Raw genomic sequence first — 23,201 nt, 5'->3', positions numbered from 1 at the left:
AGGGGAAGGCGTAGCTCCCTAGCTCCATTCCCCTTGCCCTTTCAGAGCCATACCCATGCGCCAAACCTCCAAGTAATGGGCTATGACAAAATAAGCATGCATTAACATAGAAAATTAGGGAGAGGTGGGTGGGCAAATTGTGAGTCGGCGAGCACGTGGCCTGGACAAAGAGGGGCGGTCCCCTTTAACGTCTCGGCTCACCCCTCCTTTCTTCTGGTGACACTAGCCCTTTCTAGCGTGACTCCCCTTCACCCTTACTGGGCGGCATCAACTGGTCTCGCTTCTCCCCACCCCGATCAGCAATCACGCCTCGTGGTGATTCACAGGCATCTTTATGTGAAGTAGTATGGCTCTTCCTGCGTTCTTAAAATGGTAACAAGTGCCCACGAACACTTCTGGGAATGATATTCATGTCAGGTAGACTTGAATTCTCTAATGGAATTCTCAGCATCAACAGTAAATTACAGTTCTCAGTATTCTGTGGAGAAAGTCGTGATAGATAAACCAATATAAAAACCAATTAAATTTTGTAAAGAAGATGGGTTCGAATTAGTGCCATCGTTCTCTCCTATGAAAGGTGATCCTGAAAGCCTGCACCAAGCATCCTCCGTACTTTTAAATTATAAGATCACAAATGTGGCCAGTATGAAAGCACTTTAACACATCATAGATTAGAGTTTGTGTTTGTGTGTGTGACTGGCCCAAGGTCCCCCATCCAACTCCCAGAGCAGAGTAGGGATTCAGTTCTGGGTCTCCCAGATCCTAACCTGACACTCTAATCCAGCATCCTTAGCCTTTATGGGTACCTTTCAAGTTCTGACACAGTATCTACAAAATGGCTGCTATAGTAGGCGGCGCTCACTGAACAAGGGCTGCTACAGCTTATTTTCAGTCTCAAAGTAAAGATTCTTCTATTACAGGGGTCCCCAAACTACGGCCCGGGGGCCAAATGTGGCCCCCTGAAGGCATTTATCCGGCCCGCCAGGCATGGCAGCGATGGCTCCATTCATGTGCAGTGGGGGCTTGAGGGAGAGGAGGAACCGGCCCCAACGGCTGTTGATTGCAGTTACATGATGGCACCCCCAAATCTCCATGAATTTTCTGACCCAGAGTTGGAAACCTTACATGTGGCAACGCCTGCTCCGCCCTTCCCTCTCAGCTACTCCATGTGTTGCTCTCAGGCTTTCTGTTCCGCCTCACTCCCATTGGCATCAGCCAGGCTGGCGAATTGCTCGCTGGCTGCTAGGGAGGAAAGAACCCAGGAAGATACCTGATCCTGGGTTAGATGGAATGTTTCATTGGGAAAGTTCTGCTTTTTTTTTTTTTTTACAGGGGAAGGTATTCCACAGCCTCCCCAACAATATTTGGAGCCCACCCTGTACTTGACATACTTTGGTCACTGTTCTAAAAATAGACCATGACAGAAAGGCTGAAAGGTGAAATCAAACATTTTACAATCATTTGTGCATAGGAATTTGTTCATAGTTTTTTTTAGTCCGGCCCTCCAACAGTCTGAGGGACAGTGAACTGGCCCCCTGTTTAAAAAGTTTGGGGACCCCTGTTCTATTATGATGGCAATTGTACTGCTGAAGCAATATTTTTTTAAAAATCTACACAGCTAAACAAATTCTCAGTGGCCCTTTAGAAGCTTTGCTGGACATAAACCCCACATAGCCTTGCCCACTTTCCAAAAACATCAGTGGGCAGCAGGAAAGTGTTGGCAGGTTCCATGGCCTCCTCAAGCACCACCCTGGGGATCCCTGCTCTAGCCATTTCAGAATTACAGTTTATCTTCAGGCAACAGAACACAGTTCCCCTGGAGAAAATAACTGATTTGAAGGGTGGACTCAATTCCATTAGACTCCTACAAGGTTCCTGTTCTCCCCAAACCCCACTCTCCTCAGACTCCATGCCTAAATCATCAGGAATTTCCCAACCTAGAGCTGGCAGCCCATGTTTGGATTTGCCCTACCCACCTGTGATCTTAGCTTACCTCACAAGTTTGTTGTGAGGATAAAATGGAGGAGAACAGAATGATGTAAGCCGCTTTGGGTCCCCACTGGAGAGAAAGGCAAGCTGTAAATAAAGTAAATAAATAAATATAATATCTGAATGCCCTCGCTGTGTGTAACCTTAAGACTTCAAAAACAAATATGATTTGATTGCTGCTGCATTCTTATTTTTTCCCAAATTAAAGTTTTGCTTCAGTAACACATTTTTAAATATTATTGATTATTACGTTACTATGTGTTAATTCATAAGGATCCCAAAGGCACTAACATGTAATTATTCTGCAGTTGTAGGGATCTGCAGCAAAATCCCATTCCTGAAGGTAGCTAAGTACAGACTATAGTAGAAGACAGAGTTCTGTAGTGAAACGGAGGTTACCTGGTTGTAGCTTGCTGCTGCTTTACAGGCACTGCTCCTCCCACTATAAAATTTGGGCTAAAACTTTGTCCTTCCCCATAAGTTTTTAATATCAGTTTTGTTCTTTCCCCCCTTTTGTCTCGCTCAGGTTTACGTGGTGCAATAGCATTTGCTCTGGCGATACGGGACACGGAATCACAGCCTAAGCAAATGATGTTTACAACTACTTTACTCATTGTGTTCTTCACAGTCTGGGTGTTTGGAGGGGGCACCACACCCATGCTTACGTGGCTTCAAATCAGGTTGGTGGCATCAAATAATAACCAAAATTGCTCTTTGTTCACCCACTAAGTTGGCTGCATGTTTTACTTACACAACGCTTTGCTGCAGTTCACAACTTTTATGAAGGCCGTTTCCGCACAGCCCATAAACGACAGCCTGGGGGCGGTAAAAACGCCACCCCCAGGCCGCCGTTCGCACAGGCGCCGCTGCTGCAACGCAGCAGCGGCGACCTGAATGCGCTTCCCTCCCCCCAGGGCGGCGTCAGGCCGCCCTAAACAACAACCCTTTAAAGGGTTGTTGTTGGGGAGGAAGCGTCTTCCCGGCGGCGCGGTGCGAACAGCGCCGCCGGGAAGACGCCGTCACCCTCCTCCGTTTTACTCACGATGTCCTCGTCGTCGCCTGCTGGCCGTCGGAGCCCCACCCACACTGTCCTCCGACCTCCAGGGGTCGGAGGGCAGCGTGGGCGGGGCTCCGACAGCCAGCAGGCGACGACGAGGACATCGTGAGTAGAACGGAGGAGGGCGAAGAGGCGGCTCCGTGCGGAGCCGCCTCTCCTGCAGCGGCCTCCGCTTGGCCTGCTCGCACGCTTGCGTGCGAGCGGGCTTGCGCCCCCACGCCGCCAGCACTCTTGGCGGCGTGGGGGCGCAAGGAGGCCGTGCGGAAACGGCCGAAGTTTCTTCTGGCTTCTATAGTGATTTTGAGAACACTTTTGAGTCTTACTGTTTGTTTTGCTGGTGGAATTTTCTGGAAGGATTGTGCTGCCCAGTTAAAAATGGGCATTCTTGCTCAGGTGTTAAATAGAAGGTAGCTGCTAATAAGCTACACTTATCCTATCTTGGCCCTCAGTTTTGAGTCTGGACCTATAATCTGCCGTGAGCTATAGGTTTCAACTTGTATTGATCTTGATTGTCTCCTTGATGCATGCCAATAGCCTGGCTTGATCAGTTGCATCACCTTCTAGAAATAGGTCAAAGAAACAATACTTTCCCTCTAATTTGACAGGAAGAATGCATCAAAATCGGTTCCAAGGATTTTGTTCATGTTGTTTATTGCATATTTCTCCTGGAGGCATTCATTGAAAAATTACTATGATTAATTGGTCGATTACTAACTGTAAATTTAAAATATGGCTTTGTGTTGGATTTTAATTGTCGCTGTCTTTTCTGAAAAGGGTCCTCAGTGCTAATAGTGTATTATTTGTTCAAATTCTAAATTGTAATACATTTCAACACATCATTCAAGATGACTTTTCTGATGACAAATGGTCTGCCTTTGTTATTTAGCCTAATGAAATCTAGCTTTGTTAAATAAAAGATTACCTAACCTAAGATACTCTAATATATCAAATTGTTTTAGGCAGGAATACTGGGACATTGCTGTCCTCTCCTATCTTAGTGAAGCAGATAAGATAATGTGCAATGGGCTAGGTAGTCCAAATTTGAGCTCACCCACAACCATCTGTCAACTTTGACCCTCCATATATAATCAAAGCATCTACCGAACAGGGCATTTTGTAAGATGTACTATGTTAACGTGCATGCAAGAATATTTCTTTAAGTTTTGCTAATGGTTACTATGAAATATTATGGTTGTAGCATTTATTCATAGGGACCATTTGTATGACTTCTCTATAGCATCTCAAAACAATCAAAACAAATCATAGCCATCCAAATTAAAGCCATCCACGGCCTTGGACCAGCATATCTAAGGGACCTTCTCTCCTTGTATTGTCCCATTAGGCCCCTCTGCTCCTCGGAGGCGGACCTGCTGGTGATCCCTGGCCCCAAAGCAATATGGCTGGCCTCTGCAAGGGCCAGGGCCTTTAGAGCCCTGGCCCCTATCTGGTGGAACAGGCTCCCAGGTGATATCAGGGCCCTGCGGGACATACAGAGTTTCCGCAGGGCCTGTAAAACGGACCTGTTGCACCAGGCATTCGGCCAGCCGGGATAACATCGAAAACCTGCTATATAATAAACATCTGGCCTCCCGTGGGTGCAAGAAAGGGGGAGGGGGGAACTTCTGATGCCATCTGAAATCTGTGTAATTTATACAATTACGTTCTTTAATTAGTGGGGATTGATTGTTTTTAGCTGATTTTAAATGTTAGATATATGATTGTTGGACACTGCTCTGAGCCCCTCGGGGGAGGGTGGGATACAAATGCAATTAAATAAATAAATAATATAGTAACTTAGTAGGGCTAGTGAACACCACTCAGACAAAGGATGTCTCTAGGCAGTAAGCAATCAAAGGGATCAAAAGGCCAGGCTACTACCATGCAGATGCCCTCACTAATTGATTAACTACAGAACACCTCAGTGATTCCGGCCATGAAAGCCTTCGACAATACATTTATCTATCTATCGGTCTGTCTATTTTTATATTTGTACGTATTTCCTGCCCATCACTGAAGTCTCAGGGGGAGGTACAATTATAAAAAATCCTAAAACATCATAAAAACAATCTCAAAGCCATCACAAAAACTACTTTTAAAACCATCCTCCTCCACTGCCCTAATGACCCTTAAGGTAAGAATCAGTACTTTGAGTCGTGCCTGAAAATAGACTTGCAGCCTTACTAACTGCAGCAACTGCTTGCGGAGATTATTTGAACATACAAAAATAGTCCTGAACATATTGCTATTGACCAGATCTGCTGAGACTCAAAGGAAAATCCTTCTGTTTAGTAGTCTGATGGTCCTTGTACTGACCAGTGAACTATTTTAAGCTGGCATTCAGCCTGTGCCGGATTGCCATTTTCCTGTTTGGGGCACGGGATTCCCTATTCCCAGTAGACCCTTTCCACCACTACTTGTTTGGGTGGTGGGAGAAAAATCAGGATGAACTGGAGAGGGCTGCTGTCAATTTGCTGACATCATTTCCAGTAGGATTGGAAGTGACAACAGAACATTGAGTGATATTACTAGAGACCTCTCCCCATGCCAGCCTGTACTGGCAACCCTACCTGTGCCTCAACCTGTGCTGGCAACCCCACCTGTGCCTCAGACATTTGAAAAGTTTTACGTCTTGTTTTATGCACTGTATGTTATTATGTTTATTTTTGTTATGGCTAGAGTCCTCAAAAGCTGGAAGTGACCGAGGCCTCTCTGAGAGGACCTGAAAGGGGCAGGACTGTCTTCTGTAAACCCCATCATGGTTCACCCCAATAAGCTCATTTACTTTCTTCCAACCTGGTTATTCTTCATCTGAGGTAGCCCATTGTCTTCCAGAGCTTCTTTTACCTAAGCAGCTATCTTCTGCCAATACATCTTTTTCTCTGCTTTCCTGATTCCCCGCCCCCACCTCCTCCTCCTCCTCCATTTGACCTAATTGCTTGGTTTTTAACCAGACAATCACTCAGTTTTGAAACAGCTTTGAAACACTTTGCTGACTAAAATCTACAATCTTGGATCAATGGTTAAAGAAGTTGCCTGACTACACAGATTTCCAGTCCTCATGAGTATGTAAACATATAGTCTAACTCTATACAGAAAGGTAGTTTAGCCAGAAAGGGTCCTGGTCATCTGTTGCAAGTAGAATTACTACAATAAGCTATATCATTTATTTATTTATTTATTTATTTATTTATTTATTTATTTATTTATTTATTTATTTATTTATTTATTTATTTATTTATTTATTTATTAAACTTTTATACCGCCCCATCCTCTAGGGGCTCTGGGCGGTGTACAGCATAAAACATGGTAAAACAAGTCACTAAAATCTTTAAAACACCGGTAACAAACATTAATAGCAACACTTGAGGTTACTTTGGCCAGAATTGCAGTCATGTCAGGGAAATATGGTAGCTGTCTTAGATATTTTGTTAATCAAGTCAAATGTATGGTGACAGAAATCAGTGGAAAGCCACCACCATTAAAGAAGACATGGAGGAGGTACATCTTTGTTCCTGGTTCAGAGTCTGAACTACATAGTAATTCTGAAGGGACTAATGGTTATGAATTCTCTGTGTCTTTGCCTGCAGCTTGTATGAAAGGGATGTGTATTCTCAAGACAGTGGTTTTACTGACATTTGTAGGACTGACGAAATCCAATGTTCAACAGTACGGGATACATCCCTGAAGGTTATGAAAATCTTGAACAATACATTATGAGAAAATAAGGTCACAAACAGAGACAGTAATATGAATTCTGTGAGAGTGTTCTGTTAGGTGGCAAAAACCAATCATCTGGTTCATCTAACAGAGGAAATTCTAATACGTTTTGTAATCTGCAATATAGATCAGTTAATCAATATTGTTCTGATAGATCATGTTGCCTCATGGACAGAGTACCTAAGAGAAAATAACATAAAGACAATATCCATACTGTTTGCAGTACTTTTTGAATGGCTTTTGAAGTTTGTTTTTAATTTTTAAAAAAACCAAGTGCATGAAAGGATGGGGGCCCATACACAATTAGGAGAAAGTTTCCATAAGGGATTAAATTGGCTATACTAGAGAGAGTGTTTGTAATCTGATCCAAGGTCATTTTCACATCTCCTTTGAATGCAGCGAGGCATGCAAGAGTGACTGCAATTATGAATTGGTTTTAAAAGTATATTACCAAGTTTCTGATGCTTCTTAAATCTAGGGGCTCCATAGCTGGACAAGGATATGCTGGATATGCTTGCTCCAGAAAAACGTTCATCTGTTCACATCTTGAGTGACTCACTGTTATTTATATATACTATCAACATTTGGATGAAAGAAATTATATTTTATTTAATTTTGTTTATTCATAATTGCAAAGGCACAGATGTTTAATAAAGAATTGAATATATAATTTGACTGACTATTTATAAGAATTCTGTGTAAGCCTGAAGGCATATTTGCTATTTCTGTGCTGAACTCTCTTCAGTAAATGTGACATCTTTAAAGAGTGATTGGCCACATTTTAACCTCCCATGTTCAGGTAGTGGAACTGAACGCATGTGACCACCATGGAATGATTTATCTTAGTAGCCAATTATGACATACATTAAAATCCCTTGTTGTATAGTCATAGGAGGAATGGCAGTGTGTCACTGGTAGATCACCTGCTTTGGGTGCAGAACATCCCAGGTTCAATTTCCTGAATCACCAGCTGAAAAGGTCAGGTAGTAGATAATGTGAAAGGCCTCTACCTGAGAACCTCAAGAGTCACTGCTAAGTCAAAGTAGACAATACTGCACTTGATAGACAAATAGGAGGTTTTTTTCAGTATAAGGCAGTTTCGTATCATCTATTGTTTCTTGGCATCAAAACAGAGTGCGCTGTAAATTACTTAATGTCTAAGCCAAATATTGAATTTGCCTCTCTTTAACTGTGTAGCTTTGGCCCTTTCTGCACAGGCGATATACAACGGCCCAGGGACGGCCCAAACACTGTCCCTGGGCTGCTGTTCACACAGGAGGCACTGCTGCGATGCAGCAGCACCGTCCTGGCTGCCTGGGAGCGGTGTGAAGCCGCCGCTTTTAACCTTGCTCAATGAGCGATGTTTTTGCAAAGCGCAGTCTACCCGTCAGCGGAGTGCGAACCACACCGCTGGAAAGACGCCGCTTTCCCTGTCGCCTCCACTGACCGTCATGTCCAGCGCCGCTCTGGAGGGCTGCAGAGACCCACCCACGCTGCCCTCCGACCCCTGGAGGTCGAAGGGCAGCTTGGGCGGGTCCCTGCAGCCCTCCAGAGCAATGCTGGACATGAAGGTCAGTGAAGGGGGCTGACCAAGAGGCAGCTCCGTGTGGAGATGCCTCTCCAACTGGGGGGAGTGGGGGCCGCTCACACGCTAGTGTTTGAACAGTCCCCGAGCCTTATGCCGGTGGAGGCTCGTTTCCGCCTGTGTGTGGAAAGGACCAGAATCAAGGAAACTCCGAGTAACATTTTTCATCTTGTATGGTGAGGGTGGAAGCATGTTTAGCCATGAAATCTAAAATTATTCTGTAATTCAGGACAATATTCCTCAGAGTGATCCCATCCTAGACTTTGGCTGGTTCACTGGAATAGTACTGTTTCTAACTCCCCTTGAACCCAAGATGTGTTAGCATGGTAAATCCATACTGGTATTGCCACACCAATGCTCAGCTGTGGTCGGCTGCTGCTGGTGACACTCCACTAGCACAAGGAAAGAAATTAGAAGAGCTGACCCCATTTTAAATTCTGTCAGGTCTGACCTGGACAATTGTCACCACATGGCCGTGCTGTGGATTCATATTGGGTTTTTACACATGCTTAAGTTCCTCATGTCTAACTGCTTGTTTCTTCAGGGTGGTGGGTTTAATTCTGCACACATTTTGTTCTCTCTGATGGTCAATTCAACATCACGCAGTCTTAATGAAGAGTTTATCTCTGCAGTTTTAAATCAGCAGCTTTTTGCACTTGATAAAAAATTATATCAAATTGACCACTAGAGGGAGCAAACCACATGCAGAACTGCGGGAAACCCCCAAAGAAAGCGGAAGTGAGATATGAGGACACTCAGAATGCATACAAGGCCACTCTTAACCTAGGTCTTGCTATCTGTTAACATGCTTACTACTTTCCCTGTCCTGTAGTGTTGGCTATTGTCTGCTATTTGTTATCATTTTTCCAATCTTTATCCATTTGGATTCAGAGCCCAGCCAACCTGTAATGAAACCACAGAACCCATTCAACATTTAATGACCCCTCCTTTGGGTCAACCCATTTGTGAACCTACCCCAGTACAATACAACTCTGTGCAGAATCAATATCAGCACTAGATGCAATTATCTTGCTCTAATACTTAAGGGACTCTGTGTAGTCATCCCATTTGTTCAACTGCACATAGCTGAGTACTTACAACTAGAGATGCTTGAATATCTGCTGTTCAGTTCCTGCCTTGTTCACCATTCATTAACAGGGAGCTAATTTTTGATGGACTATGTATTGTTGAAGGCTTTGATGGACTGTTTGTCAGCTCATTCATTGAGGATCAGCAGGTTGCTTCTACTATTCTTTCCTATCAATCGAGCGTAATTGATTTTTCATACATATGTGTTTTCATACAGCTCAATGGAATTCTACACACACACACAGACACACACACAGAGAGAGAGAGAGAGAGAGCATGCTATGTTTCTTCTGTGTTCAGCAGGCACTTGTTTAAATAGATAAATGAAAAAATCATAAAAATCAATCAAAGTCATACAAATCAAGCAGTTTAGGATTTTAAACAATCCTAGCATTTGGTGTTTGTCTAAGGAGACCTTAGCAATATCAATGCTTTTTTGGCTTTGCAAAAACCTAGTATAAATCTGTTCCTAAGGCATATGAGCCTCTACTGCTGGGGTAAATAGACCTGATTGCCAGCTCATATCTTATCACCGCAGTTAGAAATGGTATGTTCAACAGTCAAACATGCTTGCTCCAAGATTCATAGAAGTCCTACTACAACCAAGATGACTAACTTAAATGGTGTCTCAGTAACCCACAGGTTTAAGACTTTGCCCAGGTTAAAAAAAAAATTCTGACTGACACATGATGAAATTAAGCAAATGGTTCCTCACATGAAAGTGATAAATAAAAGCCATTGCATGAAATCTTTATCCTCTTGGATATGCAGGTGTGAATAGGTTGTTAATCACTTTAAATTCAAATATTCTCATTTAAGTAGTTTATTGAATGAGCTAGGGATGTATTTTGTACTTGGAGCTATTGGACACGACAAAACCAGTCAGCTTAAGGAATAGTCACACACTGGCTCCTTTCCCAGTACATTTGTCTTAAAACTAATGTTGTTAAATGGAACCATTCCAGGATTAAATGTATGCCTTCTACCTTACAAGGCCACAAGGGAATTTTCAAGTTGTTTTCGTGCTGTTTACAAAAATATCAGTAGTGTTTGCTGAGGCAACACACAGTCTTCTATGCACTGGCCTTGATTTCACAAATCTTCTGTGCTGTCCACACTTCCCTATTACCATGGGTAATAGGGCATGGGAAGGCATAATTATTTCTTTCATTCATAAAATATTTATACTTTGCCTTGCTGTTGTGCTTCTGGTGGCTTACAATTTTTGAACCAACCATAATACATAAAAAACCAAATCACGCTCCCAAAAGAAAACACTGAGATTCCATTAAAACAGCCTTACTACAGTACATCCCAGGATGGCAGTTCCCACTCCCACATGGTGGGAGGCATTTTTGGAGTAGGGTCTAATATGGGGGTGTCAAACATGCTGCCCCGGTGGCCAGATCTGGCCCCTTGAGAGAGGGCTTATCAAGCCAACGAGACAGCTGTGGTAACTCTGCCCCCCACTTATTCCCAATCTGGCCTGACAAACCTTGTCACCACCACCCCAATGCCGATCTGGGCTGGGAAGCCTGCTGTGGGTTTGAAAGCCAAGGCAGCTGTCCCCCCCCCCAGACCCAGCCCGACCAAGTCACATTTATATCATATCCAGCCCTCATAACATTGAGCTCTAATAGACAACATCATAATTGAGCTCTAATAGGCAACATCAAGCCTAAGTACAACAGCAAAATGGCAGCCAGAGGACTACAAATGGCGCACAGGACATTAAATATCATCTCAGTGACTGCCTGACCATTATTATACGAGTTCATACTTCAGGACTTCCCTCACAATCTCTTTTTTGCATATTATCTCTTGTGCTTTGTTCTCATGTCTGTCCTGATATAGATATCAGAGGTTTATTCATTTATTTATTTATTTGTTCCACTTTTATACCACCCTCCCCCAAAGAGGTTGTTTTTGTTGCAGCAAAATTCAATATTTTTGAATGTTCAACAGGTTTTATTTTGTACCTGGCAAATATTTCCCCAAATGAAGCATATAATTTGCTATGTAAAATATAGCCACAGATACTTATAAGATAATGCTTGCTGATCAATGACACAAACTCTTTTGATGCAATTATTTGGTTGCCCAAAGATGGCAGGCCACTTTATAAGTGTTTGAAGTTTCGGCATTTCCTAGTTTCGCAACCATATACTTTGATCAGATAGCTAATGGGTTTTTCAAAATTTGCTCAAATATGCTTTAAAGTTGTGCTTTTTCTACTACACGCTCTATGTGCCAAAGCAGGAATTCTATTTGTTAAAGACAGCATCACTCCCTCTGTCTTCATTCTCTACCCACATTGTACTTTGACTGTTTCTGCACAAGTCACCTCAAACACTTTTGAAACATTTTAGAGCCCCTAAATAATACAATTTTTGTTCACACTCACTCACTTGAAGTGATTCCTGTTTGCTATTTTCTATTTTAACCTGTTTTTTACCAGTGCGTTGACAGATTTGTGCTTTATGCTTCACAGCCTCGTGCTGCCATTCCCTGAGTTTTCTGTAGTCAATGCTGTGAAGATTAAGCCCTCCAAAATCATGAAAACACTCTGAAATGCTCCAGAAACAGGCCAAGGGACTTCTGTGGGCAAGGAATGAGATCACAAAATGGCGCCGATGAGAAAGTGCAGGGAAGGCAGAGAGGCGTGGAAAGCATCTCATAGGGACAGCACAGGCAAATGAAGCCTTTTTTAAAAAAAACATTTCAGCCCGAGAATCGTTTTAAGAAGGGATTCATTTACAACATTTTGAGGCTGCAAATAAAACATTCTGGGGTAAAAACAATTTGGAGCTCCTCACATTTTCCAACCAAGTAGGGGAGCTCCTCCATGATGTTTTCAAAGATTAACATACATATCAGGAAATCCAGTCATGGATCTTCCACCTAATATCTAGTTGAACTCTGAAGGTCTTCAGTGTGTGACATAACACAGGGCTCTATGACCTTTATCAAGGTACAGACACAGCTCACTGGTTTCTGTGGGATTTCTGAAGCACACTGGATGGTTTGGGCACTAGATGGGTGAATTAAACAAATTCTCATTGGTGGAGGGCATCTGAGAAGGAAGATAATGTTTCCCTTTAACAAATGACAATCCCTTTGTGATTAAAAAAAAGTAAGTTTCAGAAAGACAGCTTATGCCTTATTGTTAAAAATTTGTCTGTGAGTTACAGATAAATCTAGTTATTTTATAGTCTATTCAGCAGGTCAATAGTATGGTTTTATAATGTCACCAAGGATGGTGTTGGTGGCATTACTGCCTTGTAATTTACAATTTCTTATCATTGATTCTATATATAGTCCATACTTTGCTTTGCTTGTTTACAGAGCAACCTCTGATTAACAAACCTTCATGTCAGACTGCTGCTATAAAGCACCAGCTGAAAATAACGACATTGGAGCCATCATAAAGAGGCTTAGATAAAGCGTATACAGACAAAATCTGGATTGGCATACCAATGCCCTGAATAAATATAAAATGCCAGCTCCCATATACCATGTGTGAGTTTTGTATTTCGCTGGTACCTTGATTGCTTTTTCTTATCTCCAATGTCAGCCAAGTTCATTGCCATCTGGATATACAGCTCAGGTGTCCATCATCCTTATCAGATTTGCCACAGTTTCAGTGGACTCAGCCAGAGCCACTCCACAATGCTATGCTGCATCAGATGTAGTGGCAGAGAAAAAGTACACAGTCAGACAATAGCCGTGCAAACAGAAACACAACACACAAGTCTTCAGTAAACAGCTCTGATAGTTTCATTTGGGTGCTTTTTAAGTGGATTTTCTGGAAAGGCGCTTCATGTTGTTGCGGCTATTGAAGCAATTAAGCCCTTTGCTTTCAAGCCTGCTTTCATTAAGATCCACTGCCATTATGAGTGTGGCTCCTTAGTAATTCACATTATAAGATTGGGATGGCTCCTTTCGTGATTCAGCAGCCTTTTCATCATTTTCTTTCTTCCTCAAGCTGGATTAGCGAATCTTCTGTAGAAAATCAGCTCCAGTTCCAGCTGCTGGAACATAAAAACTGGCTCGTTGCATCAGACTAAGATTGATCTAGTCAAGCGTTTTGTCTCCAGCAGGGTAATCTCTAATGTCTCTGTGATGCTCAAAGACTAGGCATGATGCAGCTGCTGCCCGTCCCCTGTTTTGTCTCTTAATATGGAGGGTTCTTGTCTTTATCTGTGCTAATAGAAACTGATGGTAGTGTTGTAGCTCAGTGGTAAAGCAAATGCTTTACTGGATCCCAGATTCCGGCCCTGGCATCTTCAGAAGGATCTTTCTCTGCCTTGAAGACCTATGTCAAGTAATGGCATAATGACACCATCTGGAATAAAGCATGTTCATGGCCGATTACCCGCTGCCGGCATTACCCAGCCTCGCCCTGCTCTGACGCGAAAAGTCAGCATGCTGCAAACAGAAGACAAGATTCTTGCCCCGATACACCCCAACACACCCAATGCACCTCCTCTCTCAGTGCACTGCAAACAGGAAGCATGTCAGGACAAGATTTCTTGTCTGACGTAGTTCCTGTCCCACCACATGCCAAAGCACTGGTGGGTAATCAGCCCATTGAACACAATTCATAATTTTCCCCTCCCTTGTGCTGCCTCCTTTATACCACCTTTGTGATGGTCTGAAAAGTCACTGGAAAAGCTAGAAAAAAGCCTGGAAGACCGACAACCAACAAACCATCAGGGAGGGCGGAAACTAATGCTGTTCAGGAGCCAAGCTGCAGAAAAAATTCAGGTCAGAAAATTCAAATGCTTTTAAAGAGAGATTTGAGCTACTGGTCACCAACTTATTTTGTGATCCTGGATTCTTTTTCTAAGTTATGTGTCATAAGAAAAAATGCTTACGTGGTTTGAACAAAATCACTGCCGTGACTGTGCTATGGTGAGAAACACATCCTCTGAAGACATGCTTCTTGAGATCCCAGCCATAGATGTGGGCAAAAACTATCAGACCATAGCCACACAGCCCAGAAAACCCACAATAGCCAATCACTATGAGTATTTTTCAGGTGTGTTGCTGTGATAGAACCATTGTGTCTTCAACCAAGGATGTATGCTGTGTAAAACATTTAATCCCTAAATAAAACTCCATGCATATTCCTAAATAAAACTCAGTGCATGGAATAAAGAATAATAGTGACAGTCTCTCCATCGAGAAGTTAAAAACAATCAGATCAGGGCTGTCTAAAGGGTTTTTGTTTTGTTTTGTTTATGAAGCTCACCTTAATAACTAAATTGGATCTATAATGCCCTGAAACGCATGCCTGTCTGTTTCAAAGTATGCTACTTCCCAGGACTATCATGTCTTAGAATCCACAAAGTTCTTGATGCTAAATTAAACTTAATCAATAATTTAGGCCTGGCCTATTGTTAGGCAAAGAAACACCAGGGAGGATGGGGGATGGCAAAACGCTTTCGTTTTCCATGGGTAACCAAGTAGAGGCACCCAGGGCCAGGCGGCATTATCTCAGTCTTCTGACCTTGAGTCCATCCTTCATTCCTGCCTTCTGTAGTGTGGGATAAAACTAAGGGAGGGGGAAGTGAACTGGGAGTTGATGTATTGGGGTTGTTTGATTGTTCCAGCAGAACTAGCTTTTTCCCTCCAGTCTACCAATAAAGATTTCTAAACCTTCTAGTTGCAATGTCTGACTTGAGTCACAAATCCAGGGCTTGACATCTACATATGCAGTAAAATGAGCTGACAGAATCATGATATGGTAAAACAGATTGCATGAATTCAGGTTACAGAAAAGGGATGGCATTTTTAATTGTCCCCCATAAAAAACAAAAGAACAAGTAAAAAACTATTATGCTAGGGATAAAAATTTTAACCCAATCAAGCGCCCTGGCTGATCACACACAAAGTCTTTGCTGCATAGTGGAGGCCAGTGTTTGCTTCAGCAAGATTTCTTGTACAGACATATTTTCTGGAGCCCCACTTTGACTTTCCATTCTCTTTGTGGCAAGCAAAACCACTTATAGCATGATTTAAATCTTGCTTCACCGCCAGAGTGGGACAGATTTGCTAGTGGCCACAGCTTTGCCCTGGACCTCTTCTCTCTGTTCATGGCCAGCCTTCCCACTCACTCACAGCGTTTTGCACACCTTCCCCCTTACGGTAACCCCACTTCATTCTCTCAGCTCCTTCTTGCTTCCCTAAGTGCACTAATCAAGAGATCAAGAGATCAATCTCGCATATGTGTAATAGGGAAGAGACTCCCCCTCTCTGTCTAACATCTGTGTTCAGTCTCTCCTCCATCTCTCTCCTCCAACTCTCTCCTCTACCTCTCTCCTCAGCACAGCACAGCCTCAGTTGCCAGGTGCCCTGGAACCTTCCCCCTCCCCCCCCTATGCTGCCAGCCCCTTCTTTAAAGTATTGAGAAATCAAGAGATCAATCTTTCAATACAAAATAACAACAAAGAGAACTTTTACAAGGAACAGTACAAGTAGGCATCTTTTTGGCTCTACTCCACCTCTCCTGTTTTGCTTCTGCCCTATGTGATGGCTGAGAGGGCTTTAAAAACTTTTATTCATTCAAGACTCTGTTTTAAAATAAGTCTCTTCACTTCTTGCAACAGCGGCACAGAGTGTGTGTATGTGCATGTGTGTGCTGAGGGGAAGGGAGTGGGGAGAATATCAGCTCTGTGTCTTTAAGACTGTTGAAGTGCAGAGTTAAGAGGACTGGGGGAAGCAGAGACCCAGCAGAGTTCTGCAGACAAACTGTGCTGCAGGCTGTGGGCTGCCTCCTCATGTGTAAACAGAGAAATGCGAGGGATGCCCACTATGAGCCCACTGCGCAGAGAACAGGCTCGACATAAGTGTTCCATGTGTAATGGGCCCCTGATAAGCTAGTTTGCAAAAGGAGGGTGGTAAACAAGAGTATTCAAAAATGTGATTCTTTACCCCCCATCTCAAGTGGCGCAACTCATTTGGTCATCTCAGCACTCTGGCTGCAATCCTAAAGATGTTTTCCAGAAAGTATGGCCCATAGAATAACATGAGACTTATTTCCAAGTAGACCTGCTTATAGTATTTTTAATATTGGCTGAAGGTAAATGGATTATTGTGCCAGACCTTTTGAATCAGCTTGCATTCTGAGCTATGAAACAGTGAAGCAGCAGCCTCGTTTTGGGTAATTTGTTGCCAGGCATTAGTGTTTTGCCCGAAAGGTTAAGATAATGCTGGTCTTACATGATTAAAATCTGTGCGCTTGAATCTACTAGTAGGGTTAGTTTGGGTCAAGCACCGTCTTAGCCGCAATTACTTGTTCAGTGAATGCCTTGTTGTATTGAAGGGACTCCTGAAAGTCCACAAGCGATGCCAAAATGGCAACATTGCCATGAATTAAGTTCTGAGTATAAATAAGAGTAATGGGCAACCCAGGCTACTAGATATAAAATTATGGGTCATTTGAAAAAAAAAAGACCCTTAAAATAACATCCCTACTTAAAGGCTAGGGATTGCTATGCTTGCTTCATGCACAGATGTGAGTTCTTCCTCAGTACAAACCTGGTCACAAAGTGTTAACCATTCTGCTATCCAGAAAGCAAGAAGTCAGTGCCAAGTGTGCAGATAGACTAGACAGAAAAATAGATTAGCTATAAAATGATTGCCCGTGGAGGAGTTCATGCTGTGAAGAGGCAGGCTTTGAATATAGCAAAAGAAAAGTCACGTTTCGAGTTGGGTTGGATGAACTTGATTTTATCCTGATCCACAAATATGTTACAAGCCGGACAAAGAAGAAAGGCTGTTTGTTACCAGCCTTCTTCCTCTGGCAGGCTTAAGGGATTTGAATATAGTTAGCATATTGTGAAGCTGTTATACCACAGAGCTAAAATGTCTATTCCATTAAATAGTAAAAAGACTCAAAATCCGAATGACTGTTATGCCTTATGTTTAGATCAAAGATGGACAACTTGTGACCAGCCAGATGAATGTAGTCCATTGTCACCATGTACAATTTCGTGCTTGGTAGAGGGGTTCAGTAACTGTCTTAATTTTGCTGCTTTCCTTGGATTGCAAAGGAGGGTATGACTATCAGACATGGTTAGTATACTTCATTGAACTTGATGAATAACAAGTTCTGCAGGCCTGACTTCAGTATGCCACATAGCCTTTACCGGCTGCAGTAGGTGCATTAATGCAGTCTGTGGATTAGTGTATAAATGTCAGAGCCATCCATCTCACATCTTCCAAAGGTATAAAACATTACAGCCATTTCAAAGGGCTCGTTGATGGAAAGTGCTGTCAAGTTGCAACAGACTAATGTTGACCCTGCAGGGTTTGGAAGGCAAGAAAGCAACAGAGGTTGTTTGCCGTTGCCTGCCTCTTTATAGCAACCCTGAACTTCCTTGGTGATGTCCAATTCAAGTACTTATCAGGGTACTGACTCTGCTTAGTTTCTGAGATCTGATGAGACTGAGCAAGCTTGGGCCATCCAGGTCAGGGCTACACAGGACTTAAAACATTCTCAAACAGTGTTTGATGCAAATACCCTATGTTCTAACTCTGCTGGATGGTCACTTATATATATGTGGACATGGCCCATCCACCCTAGCGGAGGGAAGGGAGGGGGAGGGGTGCCATGCAAGGGAAGGGGAGGGAGGGGTGCCATGCAAAGGAGGGGATGGGCCCCGGCATCTGGACATGGCCCACCCACCCCAGCTGAGGGAGGGAAGGGAGGGGGAGGGATGCCATGCAAGGGATGGGGAGGGAGGGGAGGGAGGGGTGGCATGCATGAAGTGAACTCTGCCTGAAGGTAGGGCAACAGTTATCAGTTATTAAGCTTCCCGCATGATACTTAAGCATTTCTCACATTTAAAACACTAGAGTGTAGTGGGGATGTGGCTGTGATGTGGACATGAGCTAAGGTAGCTTTACTAGTCTTCTCCTGCTATACGAATTGGCAAAGACTTTTGGTGGGTGTCTACAGAAGAGGAAGCTTTCTGCATACACTGGGATCAGTCACACACTCTCAGCCCTGGCTAGTATTTGGATGGGAGACCTTCAAGGAATACCAGGATCGTGAAGCAGAGGCAGGCAATGGCAAGCCACCTCCTAGCATCAATTTCCTTGAAAGCCCTACTGGGTTGCCATAAGTCAGCAGTGACTTGAAGGCGGAAGAAGAAGAAGACCCCCCAAAACCTGGTGACATTAATATTTGTAATACAAGCCCAGATATTAATTATAAAATACAAAAAATATGGAATACTATCCTGAACGTCCTCATTTTGAGTGAATTGCCAGAAAGAAGGAATCCCGTTACTGTTGGCCAGCCAAAAAGAACACCTTTTACTATGTCCTACCTAAAACCCTGGAGAGATACTGCTAATCAGAGTAGACAGCACTTACCTTGAGAGGCAGCTTTGTCTGGCCATTGGTCATTATAGAAGAACTCTAAGAACAGAGCATGGCAGAGGGACAATGTCCAGAAGTAGCTTCTGCATCACTGGTGGAATGAGAGATGGTTAAAAAGTGGGTTATGTGACTGTTGACTTGTTTGTACAGTCTAGTCTGAGAACTGCTGCCCAGGCATCCTATGGAATGAAATGCCTTAGAATTTCTTGACTGTGGCTACATTAATTTGTGGAAGAAATTAAAGTGCAGCTGTAGTGATTCAAAGGAGCAAACTAAATATACTGTTTGAAGCATAATTTCTCAGCCAAACAAGAGGCCTTCAATAAATATGTATTCGGCAGTGGTTTGAACTCTCTGCTAAAGCTTTTTTGCACTCAGTCTTGCCTCCTTTTATCCCCTCTCCTCCAATTTAAATGGTAAGCTATCTTCTACACTAAATCTTCAGTCAGTGACAAAGAAGTTAAGGAGTCTCCTGACAAATGGAACAGAAATCCAGAGCTGTTAATAAAACATGTCCCTCACAAGTATTGTTGTCAAAGGTATTAGATTTGGTTTATTGTATCCCCAATCCTGTACAAATGTTTGCTAAAAGATCTTGAGTAATTTGTGTGACTTTTTTGCAGCTATTCTTTTATAACTGAGAAGCATTCATTCAATTTGCAGCTGTCACCTCTTCAAGGCAGCATTAGGGAATGTTAAACAGTACTGTTTCAAATGTTTCTTTTTGATCAGTTCCTTCCTTGGGGAATATCTGGGAATACATCTTAGCTCATATACAAACAGAAGGGAAATGATTGGTGATTAGCATTTCGCATGAGACTAAAAGCATTCCTTTTAACAGCGCAATCCCAAACAGTTATACCCTTCCAAGTTCATTGAAGCTAATAGACTTGGACGAGTGTAACTCTGCCTGGGACTGCTGTAAGTTTTCCAACTGGAGTCACAATTTATATTTGTACAGAAATTCAAACAGATCTTGCTTGGTGAAAGTAAGAGGCACCCTATTGGTGTTTATGCTTTGTTTGTGGGTGATGCTGGAGTGGTGCTTGCCTTCATCACAATAATGGACACATCTTCTGTATGGTTAAACTGGCACACAGGATTAAATAGAAGGACTATGAAGTGGATTGTCATATAATGATATACGTCTGGGAAAAGGTATTTTTTGAATTCATATTTCAAGAAATACCAAATATCACAATTTGTGGGTGTTCAGGACCCCTGGTATCATTTCAAGATTTCAGTTTGGATTTTTTTTTCTAAGATTCCAAAATTATTCAGATTTCCATTTTTCCCTATGGGGAACTTTTTCTGGAGGGGTTGGTTTTCAGCCAAATGGCATCAAAATTGCAGGGGACCTGGTAGTGCCTGGCCACTAAAGATTCCGCAAGTTTCAAGCTAACTGGACCCAGCTGTCCTACTTTGCCTGTATGGTTTCCTATGGAGAAAAATGTTATGCTTTCTCCAGGAAAAAAAAGGCAATAGCCAAATAGCAAAAGCAAACAACCACTAACTAAAAAAACCCCACGTCTCCTAATGCAAATAGAAACAACTAGCCCAGCAGAAGCAATGTCAAACCAGAGAATCCCAGCAGAATCAACTGGGGCAGGGGAAACTGTTGCAAGCTAAATGTCAAATCAGGCAGAACCCAGGACCAATGGGGGAGAAAGTCCAACCCAAGCCAAACCAACCTGGCAAGGCAGACATCCAGATCTGACAACATACTGAGGCACACATACACTAATGCCACTTCCCCAAGGAGGCCTCAGAAAATGAGAGGGAGAGGTTTTGGGGGGCACCCAGTTTCTCCTCTCTCTTAAGCCTCTCACTTATACTATCAATGACTCAGAGCAACCTAGCTTCAGCTGACATTAATCCTTGGAGCTCCTGTTCTCTTCCCCAAGTAAAGAAACACAACCACAACACAGCACACACACACTTCATTTTAGGTGTCTATGAGTTCTGCTTGTTTATATGACATACGTCTACTTTTCGAATGGCTCTTCTTAATCCAATTATATCTGTGGAGAAGTTCAGCAGATTTTTCTAAGCCCTAGGCAATCAAAAGGGGTGCCTCTCCCCTCCAGAACATGACACAACAGCTCTTTCCCACTCAAACTGTCATGTGGTTTGGAGGGGTGTCGCCCCTCCCCCCTCTGTTTTTTGCCGCCGTTTGGTAGCTTTGCATCAAAGACCAAAGGTGAATGCAACTTACAGGGCTCAGCTAGGTAGCCCCTCACCATTGTGCACAGCAAAGCCTAGCTCATGTTCTCATGCCTCCCGCCATGTTCTCCCTGTTCATGTGCATCTCAGAAGTGGCCGTGGGGAAACTCTATCCAGAGTTGCTTTCCTCTCCTCTTCCTGTGCTCCAGGTAGCATGCTGCCAAGATAGCTTATTTCTCCAGTGAACCAGCTGGCCAGTTCACTTGGAGAGGCTGTCTGATTCACTGGTCATGCTTAGTCACCAAAAAAGGGAGAGTACTTGCCTGTTATCCTGATGGACCTCAGCTATATCAGTGCAATTCTACATGGCTAAAACATGATAGCCATTGACACTGATGAGATTGTATCTGGTTGAAAGTATGACAGAATGGCTGTATTCAGCATGTCATATCAAAGCTACAACTGTAGCTATGCAATTTTAATATTACCTCATTACACATATCATTTAAGTGTATCTCTCTGTGTTTTTTTCTTTTTTCCTTACTGAGTACTAAGAACTAATGCACCAACTGTGTAATTAAGATTTGGAGGATCATGCTTAAGTACTTTAAAATGATCTTTGAGGTGTTCCTCCAAGAGAAGTCACAAAGAAATTAATTTAGTTCTTCAAAGGAGCTTATTCCACTATATTCAGAAGTCCTTGAAGATATAATAGAAACAGGAAGCACAAAGTCTCTTTGTTTTCACACTTCTTTTATATGTCATGAAACCGTGTCTTCCTCCCATCCCCACTATGACAACTGCACAGTCTGTTTACTCGTGTTTACACATTCTGCCCACAAGCTTCCATGACACTTGAAACAATTCTCAGAGAATCAGAAATTAATTTGCTTGCATTTGTGCAGACAATAATTCGTGATGTCTTTCTTTCCACAGATGAGTGGAGCAGATTTTGATGCAAGCATGATTATAGATATACCTGAAAGTCATAGCATCTGAATGAGCAAAACATCACACCACACTGACCTTACACTGATATCCATTCCCCCAAACTTGTGAGCAAATGATGTGCGTGTGTGTGTTAAGTGCCAACAAGCCATTTTCGATTCTTAGCGACCCTATGAATCATCATCCTCAAAAACATCCTACCTTTAACAACTTTGCTCACATCTTGAAACTGAGGGCTATTGCTTCCTTTATAGAGTCAATCTATCTTATGTTGGGCCTTTCCTGCTGCTTTGACTTTTCCTAGCATTATTGTCTTTTTCAGTGAGTCCTGTCTTCTCGTAATGTGACTCAAACTATAATTGCTTCAGTTTAGCCATTTTAGCTTCTCAGAACAGTTCTGGCTTGATTTGATCTAGAACTCATTTATTTGTCTTTTTGGCAGAACATGGTGCCAATTCAAAATATGTCTTCCAGCATGGACTCAATTTACAGTAATCAACCAGTGCAAGCATATAGGCTTGTACTTTCTCAGTAGCATCCCTGTTCCCGACACCTAATTAACTGTAAATTACTGATGGTTTGACTTTAGAAAGGGTGCAAACAAGCAATGCTTCATAATAAAATGTGGCTCCAGTTTACTGGAGATGTCCATGTTTGCATAAACCAGCTCGCACACAGTCCTGCACTTTGGCTGAATAGACTTAGATAGCTTTGCAAATTGATATTTAAAGTTCTGCACTACACTTTAAATTCACTATGTTCCTGTTAATAGAGGTTACTCGATGTGAGCGGTAACCTCGCTGCAAAAGTTAATAACAGTAATAATTTAAGCTTTGAAGCCCATCAAATGTTTTATGCCCATTTTGAACCAAGGTTCTTATTGGAAACCCCCCCCCCCCATATAGGAAAACAGAGGTGGAATCTCCTATTATTATTCCAGTGACATTATATATTTATTAACATAATTGTTTGGCTACTCAGTGAAGTTCTTCGTCAATCATTTGCCACCAATTATCTGGAATCTCTGGATCCCCAGAGATGAAACTTCATATGCACTGAAAACCCACAACAATTGCTTGTCAAATATCTTAACGTTCATTAAAATAGACAGAAATTTCAGGTAGTTCTGTTGGCAGAGCCATAGCCAGCATGGTGCCAATGAGGGCATTGCTGGAAAACTTTTCAGACAACAGACTTTTAATTCATGACATGACAATTTCCATTTAAAGAATGAGAGTTTGTTAGAATATGGAGAAAATCCTC

At 42.6% G+C, this 23,201-nt stretch overlaps 1 protein-coding gene across 1 annotated transcript in view; it reads left to right on the top strand.

The window, feature by feature from the left end:
- SLC9A9 (solute carrier family 9 member A9) overlaps positions 1-23,201 on the top strand; it is a 334,255-nt gene that overhangs the window by 171,622 nt on the left and 139,432 nt on the right. The window contains exon 12 of the mRNA XM_048506098.1: positions 2,516-2,669. Within this exon, the coding sequence (XP_048362055.1) occupies positions 2,516-2,669 (154 nt within the window). The remainder of the gene's footprint in view (positions 1-2,515; positions 2,670-23,201) is intronic.

The sequence above is a fragment of the Sphaerodactylus townsendi genome, linkage group LG08 (assembly GCF_021028975.2).
Source record: "Sphaerodactylus townsendi isolate TG3544 linkage group LG08, MPM_Stown_v2.3, whole genome shotgun sequence".
NCBI classification, from domain to species: domain Eukaryota; kingdom Metazoa; phylum Chordata; class Lepidosauria; order Squamata; family Sphaerodactylidae; genus Sphaerodactylus; species Sphaerodactylus townsendi.
This window is presented reverse-complemented; position numbering and strand designations above follow the sequence as displayed.